Source organism: Danio rerio, chromosome 7 (assembly GCF_049306965.1).
Source record: "Danio rerio strain Tuebingen ecotype United States chromosome 7, GRCz12tu, whole genome shotgun sequence".
NCBI lineage: Eukaryota > Metazoa > Chordata > Actinopteri > Cypriniformes > Danionidae > Danio > Danio rerio.
Window position 1 is genome coordinate 38,931,740 of NC_133182.1, and position 20,815 is coordinate 38,952,554.

The window sequence follows — 20,815 nt, forward strand, 5'->3', positions numbered from 1 at the left end:
TTTTAATTCAGCATTTTTTTAAGTTTAAAAATTAATTAAACTAAAAAAGTGACTTGCATTAAATTAGAAAAAGTTACTCAAATATTATTACTTATTTTTTCAAAAGTAGTCCGTTACTTTACTCGTTACTTAGAAAGGAATTATACTACGTAACTCGCGTTACTTCTACCTTACCCCAACACTGGTCACACCTCCAGTGTAGCAATTACCTTGTGACTGTGGTGACAAGTAGTTTTGTAGTGATTAGAATTTTACATGTTTAAAGAACAGTTATTGTTACAATGATGCCTCAAAATGGTGCGTTGTAATAGTAAATTGTAAACCTAAAGAGCTTTTCGAGTGTAATATTCTGTTAAGTATAGGAACAGAATTACTGAAATCCACGCCAGTCCAAATAGAGTCCACGTGGCATTGAAAAACATGCAATTTGGTTGTCCTTAAAAATTGGGTAAGTAAACTACCTAAGACTACTTTTTCATAAGTTAATGCCCTAGTAGTTCTACTAAAACGATTCTGTTAAGGTGATTTTTTAAGGCTGTTTAGGTTTTATTATTTTATAGCCTCAAGATGGCGTCACAGGTCTATGTTCTCTCTGGCGTTCTCAAGGTCAAAGCGATCAAACGTTGCAGCCTCATGACAAGCATTTGATTTACAGCTTCATTATTTTAAAGGAATGAATGTCAAACTTAAATATATCTTAAAGAGCAGACCTGGCCTTTTGCCTGATTAAATAACATTAATGTCCAAGCCTATTATTATTTTCTAGCCTATGGTGCTGGCTATCCTATCACTTGAAACCTTTACCATAATCTTTTTATTTCAACAAAGGTTCTTAAAGTGTAAAAAGTTTCTTTAGAAAATACTTTTATTAAGAAATGTTCAATAAGGAAACCCCAAATGTTTCTATATATTTTTCTATATGACACTTTGAAATAAACCATTAATTTTAGAGGCTATAGCACTAGTTGCACTCGAGAGTACATCATCTCAAAATGTAGGCTCATGTAATTATATTAAACATCATATTTTCTAAAAATCTATCTCAATCTTTAAAAGTCAGCATGAAACAGAATTGTGCAGTAGTTTTCTTCTCTACTGTAGTCTGAGTCAATGGCATATTGAACTGGTAAAAATGAGATTAGAAACTGATTAGATCATTAAATTACTATTGCTGTGATCGGTAAGTGACAGGTTGTTTCACCCTTGTTATCAGAGAAGAGATATTGCTGCAAGGTTTAGGAAATTATTATGATTTTTAAAAGGAAGTCACATTAATTTGCCACTGTGATATTCTCTTAAAACTTAAGAATAGTTTTTTTCATACTCTGTAACTCAAAAAGTAGCATGTGGAGCCAACAACATCAAGGCCATGGGTTCAGTTCTCAGGAAACGTGCTAGAATACAATTAAATTGATTTTGGATCATTTTAAATAAAAGAGTGACATTCCCACGCTTCATTCCTCATTATTTTAGGAATCCTTTAATACTGTAAGTGTATTTGAAGCTCTGCTACAGCTCACCCAGCGTGTGAAGGTGAGTCCGCGTAGCTCTGACGTAAAGCCTGACGTTCAGCCACTTGATGGTGAAGGGAGGTGGGCTGCAGTCACAGACTTCTTATAGAGGAGGGGTTGCCATCCATCCAAACCCCTCCCCTTTCATTACCCCATCTCTCTCTCTCTCTCTCTCTCTCTCTCTCTCTCTCTATTCATTCCTTCTGCTCTGTCTGACTGAGTTGGTTTCACACACACACTTACACACGTGCCACTCTATGTGTCTCCTCTCCTCTCTCCTCCTCTGCAAGCATGGAGTCACATCATCACTGAAGTGTGGATTTGCTCCTCTTGTTTTCTCCTCTTCTCTTCATTCGGTGTGTGTGTGTGTGTGTTTGGTTGTCTGTTCCTGGGCAGGAATGCTGGTGTCTGCGACAGCGCTGTTGGGGGCTACGCTGGGCACAGTGTCTGGAGTGTTGACACTATGTGGTCTCTCCCTGCTTTGCAAGAGCTGTAAAAAGGGGAAACTTGAGAGTGGAGATGAGGCTGACCCAGAGAAAGCCAAACCTAGTATCCTGCATACTCTGACACAGGTAAGACATACATACACTCACACTTAGCAGCAGCGAGCCAGCTGCCAGATTTAAATACAGAGCTTAGAAAATGAGAACAGATATGAGAAAATATGTTGGGATATGCAGAGAGTGAAATGTTCTGACTCACCTGAGTGGAAGGATAAAAGTGGCGCTTATGTAACGCAGGTTAGCTCACTGACACAGAAACAGTGATATTGTACTAAAAGTGATTGCTTTCTATATAAAAAACTGGTATTGCTCTATATATGCACTGCAAATCAAAAGCACATGTAACTACTGTTGTTTAATTGGGCATCGTTTTCCTTCTGGTTACTGGTGATTGGTGTAGAAAAGCTTTTTTTAATGGAGTTGTAATGAAATTTTCAGACATTTTCATTTGGTAATGAGATTTCATTGGTATTATGTGTTTTACAGTCAGTCAAGTTTATCTGAGGAATGCTGGTTACTGTTCTAATGAGAAGCAAAAGATGTTCATGAATACAGCGAGAAATCAGACAAGAGCAAACAAGATTGATCCTGTCACAGTTCTGAATCTTCTTGAAATAGAAATAAAAAATTACTTCAGTCTCCCTGAGGCCGAAAATTTTTTGATTATCAGATCTGCAAATCAAAATCAGCCATCAGTTTCTGCTCTCTCACACACAACTCAGGCTGTGTCAAAGAACACTGAGTTCGTCCAGTGACAGTCTGGTTAAGAGATGGACAAGCGTGTTATTATTAGCTTCTTCTCCGGAGTGCTTTTATAAAAGATAATTCAATTATAAATGATTTGTTCTGCCATTAATTCATTAAACACAGACAGACACACTGGTGAACACACACTACTAAATCTGACACTGAGCACTGGTGTTATTCGGCATCTGCTGAGCTTTCCCTGAAACAATCTAGAGTCATGACTCTCATAGCTGCACATACACACATGATTGTTCTTCTATCACGATCAGGGCTTTCTGTGTTATCTTGTATTGTTTTTATCTACAGCTAATAATTATTATTTTTCCCTGCCTGTAAATGCAACCCTCATTAAAACTTTAATATTCATTCACACTTTTTTTTTTCGTTGGGAACATTGAAAAATGCTAACACTAACTCACTCACTTTCCTTCAGCTTAGTCCTTGATTTTTACGTGGACCACCAATTGCTCCAGCATATGTTTTATGTGGCAGATTCCTTTCCAGCTGCAACCCAGTGCTCTATCCCATTCACTCTATCAGGGCCGCCACAGCAGATTGAACCACCAATTACCCTGGCATTTGTTTTATGCAGTGGATGCCCTTCCACTGTCCATATTTATACAAAAAAAATTGTTACTAATCATCAGTAATCTCAGTACAGAATATGTGTCTGCTGAAAGAGGAGCTAAAGTAAAGTCATGCAAATCATAGAGCAAAATTTATCAGTAGTATAATGTATTCACTGAAAGTGGCACTATATCTACAAACACATCTGTCAGCTGGCTCTCTCTATCTGGGAATTTGGTTTTAAGGGTTTATTTATTCATTTTCTTTTTGGCTTAGTTTCTTATTTATGAGGGGTCGCCACAGAGGAATGAACCACCATTTTAAGGGTTTAGTTAGAATTTAATATTCCAATCTCCCAAAGTATTTGTGAATGTGTTATAATGGTGTTTTTCCATGGAATGATGTGTTTGTCTGTTTATTGTTCAGTGATTCAGTGTCAAGCAAATTTCTTATTAAAAAATGAAAGTCAGTTCTATCCATTTTTCGGTTTTGGTTTACAGTTTTAATAGATGAAATTGTCTTATGTTATGGGAGTTTACTCAAAAATAATGTTTAAATAAAATAGAATATTCATTTGATCTAAGGGACAGTCTACCAGAAACGTACATTTTCAGACACAAGAAAATGTGACAGGTTCTGACTTAAGCTCGTCATCCTCAAAAAAATCATACAAAAACCAGCATAAAATCATACAATTCAATGACAGAACACATCCTTGGTCACTATCAGCTTCTTTACCATCAAATGATGTTACTTCCGAGCCATAGCCTTAAACATGTATTGCACGCATTTGATGTTAAATTTAATGCAAATGTGACAAGACTAACAGAAACACGGGGACAATTGTACATTTAGTTGTATTATATATTTGTAGTATTTATTTGTGAATTTCTTAATGTAATGGTTTTGTCAATTGATGTGGACTATAACAACTTAAACTTGTTATTTCTGAAGTATTTTCTTTAAATAACAGATTTTAGTATAACTAGGTTCAAATGGGCTGAGGAAAAGCACAATAACAGGGTTTGTACATTTGTAATGTGTTTTAAATAAAGAAAAAAATCTCAGAACCAAATGAATGACATACTCCATTACTGAACAACTCACAGAATTCAACCATCAGCCCATTTTAGACACGTTTGGGATGAAATACTTTTTATGCACTGTATTTAAGTTTTTATTTCGGGGACAGATATAATATGTATGTTTCTCATAGAATATCCCCTAAGAAGTACAAAGTAAATGTATATGTGATGTACATTGATCTTTTTCAAATGATGAACTCTCAGATCAGCTCAGGAGTTGAAGTCCATGTGTTCTTGTGCTAATATAATGAGACACCAGCTTCAAACACAAACAAGAGCAAAAAACAAAACAAAGCAAAAAGTGAGCACTGTCTCCTTGCACTATTATTTATTATTAATGAACAGGAGGGGTTGAGAGATGATAGAGGAATATGAATGTCCTCTTCCACCCATTTAACTGTGCACTCCATTTCACCACGATAACTGTCCACCTGGGGGAAATGGAGTGTTCTCGTATTGATTTTTTTCTTTTCATTCATGCTTGACTGTTTTTTTAGACTCTACACATCAAAACCCCAATGAAACCTGAAACTAAATTGATGTGGCCCTGTCTCATGTCTGTGACGTAGCAAAGAGGTTAAAATCAATACAGAGTACAGGTCTGCATAATTTAGAGTTTGAATATATTATAGTATGATCAGAATTGACTATTGTATTGTTATGTTTTACTTCGGGAAATAAAAAAGATTTATTCATGCAGTCTAAAAATGCTGGGTTGTTTTTAGCATTTATTACAGTGTGCTGGGTCTATATGCTACATTATTTGGTTTATTGAGCTCTGTTTTTTTGGATATACTCTTTGGTTAAGATCAAGTATGTCTGAATATTCCATTGTAAATTTAAGAAATTGATCAGCAGTTCAAATACCTAATGATTTACGGTAGGAAGTTTACAAAATATCTTTAAGGAACATTATTTTTACTTGCTTTTCTAATGATTTTTTTTTTTTTGCATAAAAGAAAATCGATCCTACAATGTATTTTGGATTGGGTATCGAACTATCTAAGTATAATTTTTATCAATCATTTAACATCCTTTTTACCCATTATCATATTACCATGTAGCTTATAATTTGTATTTCTCTTTCTCCTTCATGTGCATATTTTAGTTCAGTGTGCATAAGTGCACTGAACCCATCCAGCCTCAAGCATCTCTGAAGTTTCCTCAAATCTACCGGCCCAAACCTTCTGTGACTTCTCAAGAGGTGATAAACTACAAAGAACATGGAGCTTCCAATGACACGTCTGCAGCCGAGCTCGACACCTGTAACCAAGCAACCGAACGTGAGGAGGTTTTCTCCCTCCCGCGGCAAGGTAAAGAAATGACAGCTAAAACATAATGGAACTCAATGGGGAGGATCTGTGTGTGTGAGCGCGACTGATTTTACTGTGCGTTCCAGTCCACTTCAGCCAGTGGGAGACACCAGCTCATTTCAAGAGGGTCAGAAATCAATATATGTGAGGCTGACTTAATTTATTAGCTGAAACAATTACGATTGATATCTATTAATTTAGCCTTCAATGGGTTTCATGTAAACTGAAATTTCCGCCATTAAAAACTATGCAAGACACCAGTGGCATTTGTTGATGTCATTAAAATCAATTGCACAGAGGCGATTGCCAACCTCTCGCATTAAAGCAGTGAAACCTGCTATTGTATTCATGCCTGGTGTCTGAGCTACATTGAGCTGACTCATAGAGCACAGATTCCATCATGATAGGTAAAGGTTAAACACAATATAATAATTCATGATCAAGGCCTTCCTTTCTGAGCCAGAGTAAAACACTCACTGTAGCAGATGCAGAGAAAGTAAGAAGCATCACGTTTCTCGAAGAACTTAACAAAGGTGTACTGACATATACTGACAAAATGATTTTTGCTGCTTGTTCAAACTACTAATTTAAAATGAGCTGAAACAACACAATTCTTCAGATTCTTAGGGGATTACCTAATTGCTTTATGTTCAATCTGCCTAAATTTGTTACATTAACTTAACTGAATTGTGTTGGGACAACATGAATGAATTGTGTGAAACCCTGCATTTTTATGCATGAGTGCAATCATTTTGCTTCTATACAATAGTTAAACAAGAAGTTATTATATCACATACTAGCATTTTATATGCACCACTGCCTTCATAATATAAATGTTTGCTCCACCCATGAGAATGATTCCTTCATGCAGCGCTCAGGAATGAATGAAAAACCAAATGAATGGATGGGATAATTGATTCTGTATCTCATTTAAAAAAAAATTCACCACTGATTGGAAAACTGATTCAACCTGTAAAGGAGTCACGAAATAAAGTCCCTGGAGTACCAGAACTATCTCTTCTCTACAAAACATGATGGGATTTCTGGGAGATGCTCATTTACTCAGAGTTCAATCTGCTCTAACATTCAATTCCTCTACAGCTTCTGCTGATGAAATACCTTGCTCATCTGAACAAACTGGTGCCATGACGACAAGTAGCTCCATCCTGTATCCGAAACTGCACTTCTCCATCAGCCTGCACAAAGAAAGCGGAGAGCTACACATTAACATTGTTGAAGGTAACAATCACTCATTTACTCTACCGTTTCTAGAAAGAACTCTTGTGGATTGAATCTCAGACTAAATGGGATAGCATTTGTTTGATTAATGTATGTAAAAAAGGACATTTCAGACGTGCTGGATTACTGAAATGCTATAATAATATAATAAAGATTTGAATTGCTTTGATTATGCACATGGTTCAAAACACTTGCTTTTTTCAGAAGAATTTTAGGGGCACAGTGAAAATCTATTAGATAAATTGTACTTTTTGATTGCTGGCTGCATTTCTTCTACCTCACCATATCGAGCCATAATTAGAAACAGACAAATTGTCTTCTGTCTGATGTTAATGTTGCTCTGGTGTAAAAGTTACTGTAAAACAACCAACATTATTACTGTTTCCTGTACTGTTTTTTTTTCTGGACTGGGCTTTTAAAATTAAGATATAGGAAGAATCTTTTAGGCCTACGTTATTCATGTAACTGATAACAATGTGATTCAATAAATAAATCAAAATAGCTAATTTTTTGTTTAACAAGCACTTATTCTTATCCATATGTGAAAGTATAATAATAAAATACAAATAAACATGCCTATGGCTAAATATAATAGTTTATTCATTCATATTTCTTCCTTAAGTTCCTTTATTTATCAGGGGTCCCCACAGCGAAATGAACCGCCAACTGATTCAGCATATGTTTTATGCAGCGGATAGCCTTTCAGCCACAACTTAGTACTGGGAAACTACACTTGGACTGTACCCAGAGGAAACCTACGCAAACACAGGGAGATTATGCAAACTCCACTCAGAAATGCCAACTGACCCAGCTGGAACTCATACTAGTGACCTTCTTGGTGTGAGGTGACAGTGCTAACCACTGAGCCACCGTGCCACCCTAATTGTTTATAGTTTAATTTAATAACATAATTTTACCAGAACTATCTCAACTCTGCTTTCTACAATACATACAGTAGGATGTACATTGGAAACGCATCTGCTCAAATGACACACGCAGCTCAGTTTTCAGTTCGACGCAGAACCCAGGCGAGTGAATCCTGAATGAACCCAATTGATTGAATCAAATGATTGATCTTAAAAGATAGTGACCACTTACTGAATAACTGCAGAAAGAGTCACTGAAAAATCTATACCACTAATGCATACCGGAGCTCCAGGAAAATTCCCAGGAGGACCAGACTGTACAGTCTCTGTGTTTACATTGTACAGTATGTTTGACAAGCACATCAGCTCAAATTACAAAATGATTCTAGAACCACTCTGTTTTAGCACACACGCAGGCCATCAAGGTTACGAAAACTTTTTTCAACTTAGTCCCTTTATTAATCTGGGGTCACCACAGCGGAATGAACCACCAACTTATCCAGCACGATTTACGCAGCGGATACCCTAAAAGCTGCAACCCAACACTGGAAAACACCCGTACACACTCATTTACACACATACACGGTTCAAATTTTAAAATATTTAGTTCACCTATAATGCATGTCTTTGGACTGTGGGGGAAACCGGAGCACCCAGAGGAAACCCACGCAAACACGGAGAGAACATGCAAACTCCACACAGTAATGCCAACTGATCCAGTTGGGGCTCGAACCAACAACCTTCTTGCCATGAGGCTGTTGAGCTACCCACTAAACAATACATTTTAAATCAACTTGATTGGACAACTTGTTAAATATCCATTATTATCTTTTTAGAATATGATTTCCCTCCTTATTTATCTAGTTTGGGTGGCTAAATTTTTTTCTTACTTGTCATTTTGATATTAACAAAATATTTGTGAAACTCTCGCCATTTCACCTTCAAGCTTTTTTAGCATGGAATTTGATTTACAAACACAATTTCTCACCACACCGTTACATTATTTGGAATAATAAGGATATTTTATATTTAAAAAATCAATTTTTTTTATTTGTTTGATGCAGATGATGTAGTTACATTGTATTGGTAGACCAGTTATTTATTTCAGACGGTCTTTTCTTTACATATGAGGAATTCTTAACAAAATATAATTTTCTTATACCACCAAAGGAATTTACAACAGTTTTTGGTATAATCTCCCCTAAAATATGTGTTGCATAAACAACAAAACAGATTAAATGATCAGCTATCAGCACAGTTTTCACCAGTGACTCTCCGATAAAAATATGCGTTTCCTAAAGTTGTAAGAAGGATGTTGAATCAAAACCAAATGCAAAAGCATATTGGAATCAATTTATGAGTGATGTCGATTGGAAAACAGTTTGGCTTCTGCCTAATCGCTGTCTCTTGACAAACATGGTTAAAGAGATTTCATTTAAACTTCTTCTCAGAACATATCCTGCCAAACTTTAAATAAAAAAAAAAAGATATAGATGTGAGATGTTGCTTTTGCAAGCAGAAGCCAGAGAATGCTGTTCTTTGCTGTCGTCAGTATTGATGAAAATTGATGTAAAGCTATTACTTTACATTGGAAAGATGTTCTTTTAGCAATTTTTGAAAACTCTAGAGACAAAAAGACCTACACATTTTTTTTAAATAAATTTCATTATTTTAATGGCCAAATTTCATATTCATAAATAAGATTTTTCAGGCAAAAATCCTTTGCATTTAAAAATTTATTAAAATATTATAATGTGTTTGTATCACCCTCAAAAAATCAAAAAAGTATGTAAATTGTACAAGCCTGTATAACATTTAATGATATGGTTTATATATCTGGTAGCACGGTAGCGCAGTGGCTAGCACAATCGCCTCACAGGAAGAAGGTCGCTGGTTTGAGCTCCGGCTGGGTCAGTTGGCATTTCTGTGTGGAGTTTGTTCTTCCCATGATCGTGTGGGTTTCCTAAGGGTGACCCAGTTTCCGCCACAGTCCAAAGACATGCACTATAGGTGAATTGGTTAGGCTAAATTGTCCGTAATGTAGATGTGTGAATGAGTGTGTATGGATATTTCCCAGTGCTGGGTTGCAGCTGGAAGGGCATCAGCTGCGTAAAACATATGCTGGATAAGTTGGAGGTTCATTAAATTGGGGCAACCCCAGATTAATAAAGGGACTAAGCCAAAAAGAAAATAAATGAATGAATGTTTATATCTCCCCCTAGCCTTTGAAATTCTCTTAACATTTATTGTATTTGACTTGCATTGTATTTTTGACATTGTTCAATAATAAAAAATGCCATCAGAAGGTCATACAACAGGAGCAGATACAGTATCTGTTAAAAGCAGGCTTTGGTGTTGAACTTGTAGTCTTCTCAGGGCTCATCCAGGTGTTTTTGCAGGATAGAGGTGTCACTGTGGGTTTACCCACCGCTTCCGGGGTCTGGGGGAGGTTTGGATATTCAAAACTCTCTGTGATTAAAGCAAATAAAAGCCTCTTTCAGGCAGCTTAAAGCCTTTTAATCACAGAATTATCATTTCAATAGCTGCAGCCTTGATTGATACGCATCATTATCTGTAATGAGGGTAAATCTGCTTTAAACTCAAAACCTCTATTCAGCTCATCCAAACAGGAAAGAGGGAGCGAGAGAGGATCAGTCGTGCTGCCTGAAATGTAAAAAGGAATGAAAAGTGAGGAGTCATAAAAAAAAAACAATAAGGGCCTTTGTGACTTTTGGCGACCCAGTTTCTCATCCTGCTCCTTGTTATATTATGATTCATATTGTCTTTTTCTGCACAGCGGAGAATATATCAGTGGAAGCAGGCTGTGAGGGATATATATCAGGGTGTGTCAGTGTCTCCGAAGAGCAGAAACATGCACACACAGCGGTCCACAAGCTGGCAGTGCATGTGCAGTGGGGCGAGGAGCTGGTGTTTGCACTGCCTATGGAGAGCACAGAAGACACTGACAGTCTAGATGGAGAGGTGGCGCTTTCCCTTCACTGCTGTGACCGATTCTCCCATAACTCCACTTTGGGCATGATGCGCTTCAAGCTGGCTGATGTGAGCATGATGTTGGACGCCGACTGCTGGGTTGACTTACAGCCACCCAAACAGGTGAGAAACATTGTTTCAAAATGTCAACAAGTCAAAGTTACCATTGCTAAGATTTTTATTGACTTTTTTGAAGATGCAGATGACACATTTAACAGTCATAGGTATCTTAAATCTTTGTAATCTGTTAATATTTTGTTTTAAAAATATGTCTGTATATTTATACAACAGTTCTGTCTGGTTCTAAAATCTGATTGGCTGATAGCCGTGATATATTTAAGTAATATCAGCACCCGTACAGCCTCTTTACCCTTTGTGTATTACTCCGCCCGCATACAGCCAGCAAAACGCAGACACTGCATCAACAAGGCATTTGCGTCCTCAGAACTGCCACTCACTGGATATTTTCTTTTTTCCGGACATTTTTCTGTAAACCCTGGAGATGGTTGTGCATGAAAATCCCAGTAGATCAGCAATTTCTGAAACACTCAGCCCAGCCAGTCTGGTACTTTTAAATCACTTCTCTTTTCCGCTCTGATGCTCCGTTTGAACTGCAGCAGATCATCTCGACCATGTCTACATGCCTAATTGCACAAAGTTTCTGCCATTTGATTGGCTCATTAAAAATTTGCGTTAACGAACAGTTGTACAGGTGTACCTAATTAAGTGTACAAACACAGGGGCTGCGTCCAAAACCGCCTACTACTCAGTAGGTACTGCATTTGAATTTAAACGTACTATTTGGCTGTTGGAAAAGTTCTATACAGTATGAATGTGAAAAGTATGAATGGAATTCGGACGTACTACATCCGCCATTTTGACACAGTCACGTGACGTACCTGCGTCATTTGCGTCGCTTTACTCCCATTCATGAATTCGCTCGCGGGGTGTCATGGGATAAGGCAGCGTGAATGGGATGCGCACTCCAGAATCTCACCGGAAGTAGTAAGTCATCCGGGTACTTCTTGCATACTGTTTTTTTAATTCTATGAATTCAGACATACTACCTGCCTCGCATACTGATTTCAGCATACTGTATAGTATGGAAGTATGCAGTTTCGGACGCAGCCAGGCACACACTATTTATCACTTAAGGGCTATAGATATTCAGTCTATACAATGGTACCAGGTTTTTGAGATCTGGCATATCATCATTTACTAGAATGAAATGAAAATTATCACAACAATAAAATAAATATAAGTTTTTTTCGTTTTTTTCAAACATATTCAGTTCACAGATGTCACCAACAAGTAAACCCCACAGATATGTCTCTCTTTTTACAGAATACAACGAGAAGGCATGTTAAAACAAAGTACAGCAGTAAATTCAATGTTTCTTTGACACACTTTTTCTTACTGCCATGGTTCCATTCTTGATGCTATATGAGTAGCTTTATTATGGGATGCTGACTGTGTGTTGATGTGTTTCTCAGTCTTCACAAGAGCAAAGTGCACATATTGGCAGGAGTTTATAAATAGCTCTGACATCTTTTTGGACATCCACATCCTGCAGGTTATTGCCCATAAGAGGTGTGTTATGAGCATAGATCTAAGAGTTTATTTCAAGAAACTGCACTCCCTTCACACCTTGTTCGCTTAATATCACTCTCTTGGGTCCAGGCCATAAAACACAAACACACACACACACACACACACACATAAACACACACACACTCCACCCCCACTGTTCTTTGATCAGCTGATGATGTCATAGACCTCCATTGCTGGAGATCTTTATTTGCGTCATCTCGCCTCCCAGAGGAGATCCGCTTCTAACAGACACAGACTCACAAACATGCCAGGAATTACTAACCACCGTTGGACTGCAGGGAGAGACAGAGAGAGAGTGAGAGAGAGAGTTAGGAAGTAATGCATGAGCAGGCTTAGAGGTGTTTAGTGTGTGTGTGTGTATGTTTGTTTGCATGTAGAGTTTGGCCTATGATGAACATGATGACGCAGGTTGTATGGTGCCCTTCAGAATGTATTATTTGTTCATATACAACATTCATAAATGCTTAATCATTGTAAGAGCTCTCATTAAGAGTCATATTTCATTAATGTGGATATTTCAGATACGGTGCATGAATGCAAGACCTTGAACTCATTAATGAATGAGGGAATGAAATGAAATAAACTGTACACCCACCAACCTCTTTATTAGATACTCTTTGCAGAACTGCCTTCAGTTTTTTTCTTTTTTAATAAAACAAAGTTTTGATGAGTTGGAGGCACGGTGGCTCAGGTTAACACTGTTACCTCACAGCAAGAAGTTTGCGGTTCGAGCCCTGGCTGGGCCAGTTGTGGAGTTTGCATGTACTCCCTGTGTTGGCCTGGGTTTCCTCCGGGTGCTCTGGTTTCCCCCACAGTCCAAATACATGCGAATTGAATAAACTAAATTGTGCATAGTGTATGTGTGTATATGTGTGTTTGGATGTTTCCCAGTACTGGGTTACAGCTGGAAGGGCATCTTAGCAAATGCTAAGAACAGGAAACTGAGGCTACAATTTGCACAGGCTCACCAAAATTGGACAATAGAAGATTGAAAAAAATGTTGCCTGGTCTGAGTCTCGATTTCTGCTGCTAATATTCTGATGTAAGGGTCAGAATTTGGCGGTCACAACATAAAAACATGCATCCATTCTGCCTTGTATCAAAAGTTCAGGCTGCTGGTGGTGGTGATGTAATAGTGTGGGGATATTTCCTTGGCACACTTTTGGCCCATTAGTACCAATTAAGCATTGTGTCAACACCTCAGCCCAGCTGAGTATTGTTGCTGACCATGTCCATCCCTTTATGACCCCAGTGTACCCATCTTCTAATGGTTACTTCCAGCAGGATAACGCGCCATGTCATAAAGTGTGAATCATCTCAGACTGGTTTCTTGAACATGACAATGAGTTCACTGTAACTAAATGGCCTCCACAGTCACCCAACTCAATCCAATAGAGCACCTTTGGGATGTGTTGGAACGCGAGATTCGCATCATGGGTGTGCAGCAGGCAAATCTGCAGCAACTGTGTGATGCTATCATGCCAATATGGACCAAAATCTCTGAGGAATATCTCCAGTACCTTGTTGAATCTATGGCATGATGGATTAAGGCAGTTCTGAAGGCAAAAGATGGTCCAACCCGATACTAGTAAGGTGTACCTAATAAAGTGGCCGGCGAGTGTATGTGTGCTAAAAAATATTCCTCACACCATTACATCACCAACCTTAACCGCTGAAACAAGGCAGAATGAGCTGATGCGTTTGTTTTTTTTGTTTTGGTTTTTTTTTGCTAAAATCAACTCAAGTTTTTCTCCAACCATGGCATGTTTAAGAACACACAAATCACCTTCTTCTTTAGTCTGATCTTTAGTTTGGCTTACAGCAGATCTACTTGAGCATGTTTTATTAGGATATATGTGTGCTGGTTAGATATTTGTGTTAGGAAGTTTCTGAACATGTTTAAGGAACTGGTGAATAAGCTGCATGAGTAGAAATTTAATTCACATTTAGACTTTGAAAATTACTATGCTAATATGACTCAGTGACAAGAATAAAAATAATGATCGCAGTACCCTAAAGCTTTCGATCTTTTTAATTTAAATCAAATTTCTCAGTATTATTTGTCACTGTCACTGCCATGGAGTGATATGAAACGTGACGGTTTGATATATCCAATCTAGTTCAAGATTATATTTCAGCAAATGTGTGGAAGAAAATGTCATGTTCCGCTCACACAGCTGATTAAGTGGGACTGACTAAAGGCGGGGGCAGATTAGCATAAGGTCATGATGGTAATCAAAAACTATCTTTCAGAGTGTTTAATCAGAGAGCTGAGCTGACAAATTTATGATTTAAAGTCAGCAATTTTTTGCCCTGAAAGATGCGCCTGTCGTGTTCAGTCTGCCTCACAAATGACTAAAACATTAGCATGAAATGGTTTTATGTGCAGTCAAAAGCCATGTTCATTAACATCGCAAAGAGGTCTTTGTGAATATGCAAATATATATGTGAACACAGAGATGTAATAGCAGTAAAGGTAATAAATAATGAGAGAGTAATAGCTTTATGAGAGAAAAATAACCTGACAACCTGTCAGCTGCGAATTCTCACATCAATATAGCATATTTATTGCGACACTGTTCAACAATACCTAATATTTTGACATTACTTCGATCAGTAGGTTTAGGGTTGGGGTGGGGGTAGGTGGTAATACAATCCAATTAATAGCTAATTTAATACATAATATGAATAATACTGTGTATAATTGCTGTTTTACATTACTGTGATGGTTGGGTTTAGAGTTGGGCTGGAGGTAGACATTAATAAAACACAATAAATGGGAAATTTAAAAAATAATATAAATAACAATGTGTATAATTACTGTTTTAACATTACTGTGATGGTTGGGTTTTGTGTTGGGGTAGGGGTAGACAATAACAACATACAATTAATGGCTAATTTTATAAATAATAATAAAAATTATGCTGTATAATATACTGTTTTTTTTACATTACTGTGATGGTTGGGTTTGGGGGTTAAAGTTATTAATTAAATTAACAGATAAATATATAAATATAATAATACAAAATAATAAAATAGTAATATTGTTCTAGTAAACTTCCGACCACAGCTGTATCCCTTCTAGCAACAACCCTTTAACTCGTGTTTTGTTTCAACAGGAAGTGACATCATCCACTGGAGAATTACTACTGTCGCTCAGTTATCTACCAGCAGCCAACAGACTTGGGGTGGTAGTAATGAAGGCTAGAGGACTCCAGTCAGATAAACTCAAAGACAACATAGGTATTCACACCAACACACAACAACGACACTCAAATCAATGTCAACAATTCCAAATCAAACTTTGGTGATTTGGTTTATCATCTGGTATTATTCTAACATGTCAGTTCTAAGATAGAAGTGAACCAAAGAGTCAGCAGCTCAGTGCAATTAATTTGACAATTCAATTAAAATTATGAAAACTATTAGTAAAAAGTTTAATGTAATAAAGACTTCTACGAGTTTGAAAGAGGTCTGTTTTGCACACCCAGAGTGCATTCAATTGTAGAGAATCCAAACAGTAATATAGAGAGATATCATTACAATTTAAACATAATTGTTTTCTATTTTATTTAATAAAAAAATGTAATTTATTCCACTAAATAATGGAGTATGAATTCTAAAAATTCAGTATGGCTATTACTGGAATAAATAACTTTTTTTTTTTTCATTAACTCCAGGGGTTTAGTCCCTTATTAATCAGGGGTCGCCACTGTCGAATGAACCGCCATGACATTTTTAAATATATTAAAATTTGAGAAGCACAGAATTATTGGGCAGACTATATAGCCGATTATCAGTGCTGATTTTATCAATAAAATGCAAAAAAAAAAAGAAGAAGAAAAACGAAAAAGTGTAAAGAAAATGTCACTTATGTGAAATTAATTTGAAGCTATAGCATGAACAACTTTTTATTTACATCACTATTTACAGTTGAAACCAGAAATTTACATACACTCTCAAAAAAAATTATCTAAATAATTTACATTTGCTAAATGCCAGAATAATGAAAGCATTTTTTAGATTATTTTTAATAAATTTCTAGACAGTCAAAAGTTTACATACATTTCCTTTGTATTTTTATTTAGCTTTGCTTTTAAACTGTATAACTTTGGTCAAATGTTTTGGGTATCCTTCCACAAGCTTCTCACAATAGTCTGAAGGAATTTTGGCCCATTCCTCCTGTCAAAACTGGTGTAAAATTTGTTGTCTTGCTCGCACAAGCTTTTTCAACTCTGCCCACAAATTTTCTAAGGGATTGAGATCAGGGCTTTGTGATGGCCACCCGAAACATTCACTCTGTTGTCCTTAAAGCACATTTTAACTAATTTGGCAGTATGCTTTGGGTCATGGTCTGTTTGGAAGACCCATTTGTGGCCAAGATTTAATTTTCTGGCTGATGTCTTGAGGTGTTGCTTCAGTGTTTCTACATAATGTTCTTTCTTCATGATGCCATCTACGCTGTGAAGTGGACCAGTCCCTCCTGCAGCAAAACAGTTCCACAACATGATGCTGCCGCCCCATACTTCACAGTTGGGCAGGTGTTCCAAGGCTTTTGAGCTTTCCCCTTTGTCCTTCAAATGTAACACTGGTCATTATGGCCAAACAGTTCAATCTTAGTTCCATCAGACCACAGGACATGTCTCCAAAAATTATTTTTTTCCCCAGTGTAATTTAGCAAATTGTAATCTGGCTTTCTGTTGATTCTGGCTTGTTGATTTTCCCATGTTGTCACAAAAGGAAGCAGTGTGTTTGACGTTTTCCTGGAACACTGCTCTACAGATGTGCCTCCAATTAACTCAAATGTTGTCAATTAGCCAATCAGAAACTTCTAAAACCTTGACACCTTCATCTGAGATTTTTCAGAGGCATAATAATCTTAATGTATGTAAACTTGACTTTCAAAAAAATTATAACAATCTCTCTGAAAATATCTCTCTCATTATTCTGCTATTAGGCATAACAAAAACAAATTTGATAATCCTAACTTACCTAAAAGTTTAGTCACACTAACACGTATATATTTTTAAATGTTTATGTGCCTTTTTATACAGTGTATGTAAACTTCTGGTTATAACTGTACATTCAGAAAGTCAGGAAATCGTAATTATGACTTTTTTAAATGAATGGAATACAATTTAATTGGCATGTCTTTCAAAACTGTGTAATTCATTATTATTTATTATCATTATTAAAACATACATTGAATAATAAATAGATGTAAAAGGCAGAGCAACCAAACAATCTGCATTAGTATAGGCAGATATCACTTTAAACAATCAGTATCAGCTGACAAATTAAATATTGCTGCATCTCTAATTAAAACTGAAAACAGTTCTGTTTAAAATGTTTCATATTGTTATTGTTTTACTATATGCACAAGAGACTTTCTATAATTCATAACGTTTGACCAGACATGTACATGCACAAATATGAAATATTCATCCATCTCTTCATACAAGACATACAATGTTAAGGTCAATACCGCATTCCTTGACAGATCTATCCGTAAAGCTGACCTTAAAGCACCAAAATGCCAAGCTGAAGAAGAAGCAGACGCGGCGAGTAAAGCACAAGATGAATCCAGTCTGGAACGAGATGATGATGTTGGAGCTGCCAAGTGAGCTTCTGGCTAAATCCAGTGTGGATTTGGAGGTACTGAACCTGGCCAGCCCCGGGACCCTGCTCCCTCTGGGCCGCTGCATGCTGGGGCTCCAGACATCCGGCACTGGCCTGCAGCACTGGAAACAGATGCTAGATAATCCACGCAAACAAATCGCAATGTGGCATCCTCTATACACCTAATGTACAGGGTAATAGTCTCCAAAGCACCACCAATGTGATAAGCTAAACGGGTGGTTGGGTTAAGCTAGTACTCTATTCCTGTGTAAAAATATGCAGTACTAAAATATATATATATATATATTAAACAGTAGTTATGTGTGAACCCAGTTGTCATTATTTGGTAAAGTGAAAGTTAAAGCTGAATGGAGACGGTCACATACAGTACTAATATTGTTACACAGTAGTTTAGAGTATTTTACAGTGATGCATTTACCTTCGGTGTTGTTGTTAATGTGGGTTTAAAGTACTCAATGCTATTTTAAACAGGTTCAACTTGGAGAAATCCTCCTCTCCCTATATATGTGAAATACAAAATACGACTAAAAAGACCCATATTTAGCTAGTATTATAGTGACTGAGTGAAATATAAGACAAACAGCTTATTTGTGATCTGATGTAAGGTGTAAAGCTGGGCTGAATCAGGTCAGAGAAAAGGATAAACCGCTGTATCTTACCAGGTTTGGCAGAAGAGATGACGATAAAGGAACAATCACAACAAATAATACGTGAAAACAGTCTCTGCCAAATGATATTATATGATCCACAGGCAGCATTTTTCGGACAGCATCAGAATGCAGAAGGGATCCTTTTAGTTTTGCTGTCATAGCTGGAGTGATGGAGAACTGATCACTTACTGTAGATTGATTGTGGCCGTTACATTTACAGGAGTTACGCACTACATTATTATACAGGGTCTCAAAAAGGCAGCTTTATTCTTCTCAAGATGCATGTATAAAGGATGTATTACTATGTAATAAAAAAATTGTGTGTGTGTATATATACATATATATATATATATATATATATATATATATATATGCACATACATATGTATGTACTGTATGTATATGCCGTTGAAGACATAATTATTAGCCCTCCTGTGAAATTGTAATGCTTTTACAAGTATATTCCATGTGCTGTTTAATGTAGAGAATTTTTTTCAACACATTTTTAAACAATAATTTTAATACTAATCGCTTATAACTCATTTATTTTGTCGTTTGCCAGGATGACAGTACGTAATATGGTTCTAGTTATTTTGCAAGATACTATTCTGTTAAAAGTACAATTTAAAGGGTAATTAGGTCAGCTAATCAAGTCTGGTTAAGGCAAGTCATTAGACAAAAGTGGTTTGTTTTGTAGCCAATCAGGGTGTTTCTCTGAAAACCATCATTAGCCAACTAAGATCTTAAGTTCCATCGATACAAACATAGTTTGTTAATTTTTGGCGTTCCCCAAATCCGTCATTCCAACAAACATTCACAAACTGTGTCACAAACTTGTGCGCTTGCAACTACACCTCTGGAGCTGTAGTTAGAAACATAGTTCCTGGCTGTATTCTATTCCCACTTATCCTCTCTATATGTCCTATTCATTTAGAACATTCCAACATTTAAACTTGGAATGATTAAAAAAAAAAAAAAGCTTTAAAGTCTTGACTTTAATGACCCTGTGTTATTATTTTAAACACAGCCGTGGCTCATGGTGGTTAATAATATTCATCTTAAATTATTTGATTGCAGATTTATTTAAGTTTTAATTCCAGCAAAGCAACAACACTTTCTCTAGAAGAAAAAATATTATAGGTGATACAAGTGAAAACTTCCTATCTTCGTAAACAACTATGGAAATATTTTAAAATTAATTAGATCATCACAGGAGGGCTAAGAATTTTGCCTGTATAACTAAGCAGGACATCTACTCTGGGCTCCAGACTGCCACTAAATCAGTGTTCTGTTAATATGACAAAGGTAAAGTAAAATAGCTGTTGCCGTTTTTATTAATCAACTGAATTCATATCCATTAACAGTACAAGTGTGTCATTGTGTTGTTTGTTTTATTTCTAAATATTTATAGCTCATTCGTTGCGTTATCCCAACTCTAGGTCAAGATGCTGCATTTCTAAGAACCAAGAAACCAAGCATGTTGTTTTATTACTAGTGTAGTGCTGGTACTGCTATCTGTACAACTTGGTGTCACCGGTGCTATTGCTCGCAAATGTTACTCTGGAGCCCTTTGATTATATACTTATTACTCAGTTTAAAGAACTATAGGTATATTACTTGTCAGACACATGCTGAATGTCGATATCATTATGTTTGTCCCATATAAAAGTAGCTTTTTTTTCACCCAAATACCAACCATTCCCCAAGCCAAACTGTTCTCTTATTCCATATGTATTTGTGTTTCACCAGGAATGCACATTTTGCAAGACAAATGCCTGACAACTGCAGGGATTAACAGTAAAATGTAGGCCTCCCAAATACAAATACCAACTACAACTGACCAATGCATCCAAATTCCACTTAAATATATGTATATAACTATATATGTGCTATAATCAACAATCAAGTGACAAACCAAATGAATAAGTAGAAAAATACTAAGCTTTCACACAAGATATCTGCTGAAGTATTTGTTGTGTGTTTAAGTGTTACGTGCTCTGTGCAACCTGATCAAAATATAATCTCCATCTTGAATAAAATGATCAATTATTCATCAGAAAGAATTATTTGTAATGTCATAAACTTAAATACA

At 36.5% G+C, this 20,815-nt stretch overlaps 1 protein-coding gene across 3 annotated transcripts; it reads left to right on the plus strand.

Annotated features, from left to right (window-relative positions):
• The first annotated feature begins 192 nt into the window (after positions 1-192).
• syt13 (synaptotagmin XIII) lies at positions 193-19,049 on the plus strand. Of its 3 annotated transcripts, NM_001017652.1 has the most exon segments (8): positions 196-448; positions 1,474-1,533; positions 1,908-2,083; positions 5,522-5,726; positions 6,828-6,965; positions 10,629-10,945; positions 15,553-15,676; positions 17,934-18,380. In NM_001017652.1, coding segments are annotated over 6 exon segments (1,263 nt in total). In that variant the 5' UTR covers positions 196-448; positions 1,474-1,533; positions 1,908-1,909; the 3' UTR covers positions 18,239-18,380.
• The last annotated feature ends 1,766 nt before the right edge of the window (positions 19,050-20,815 follow it).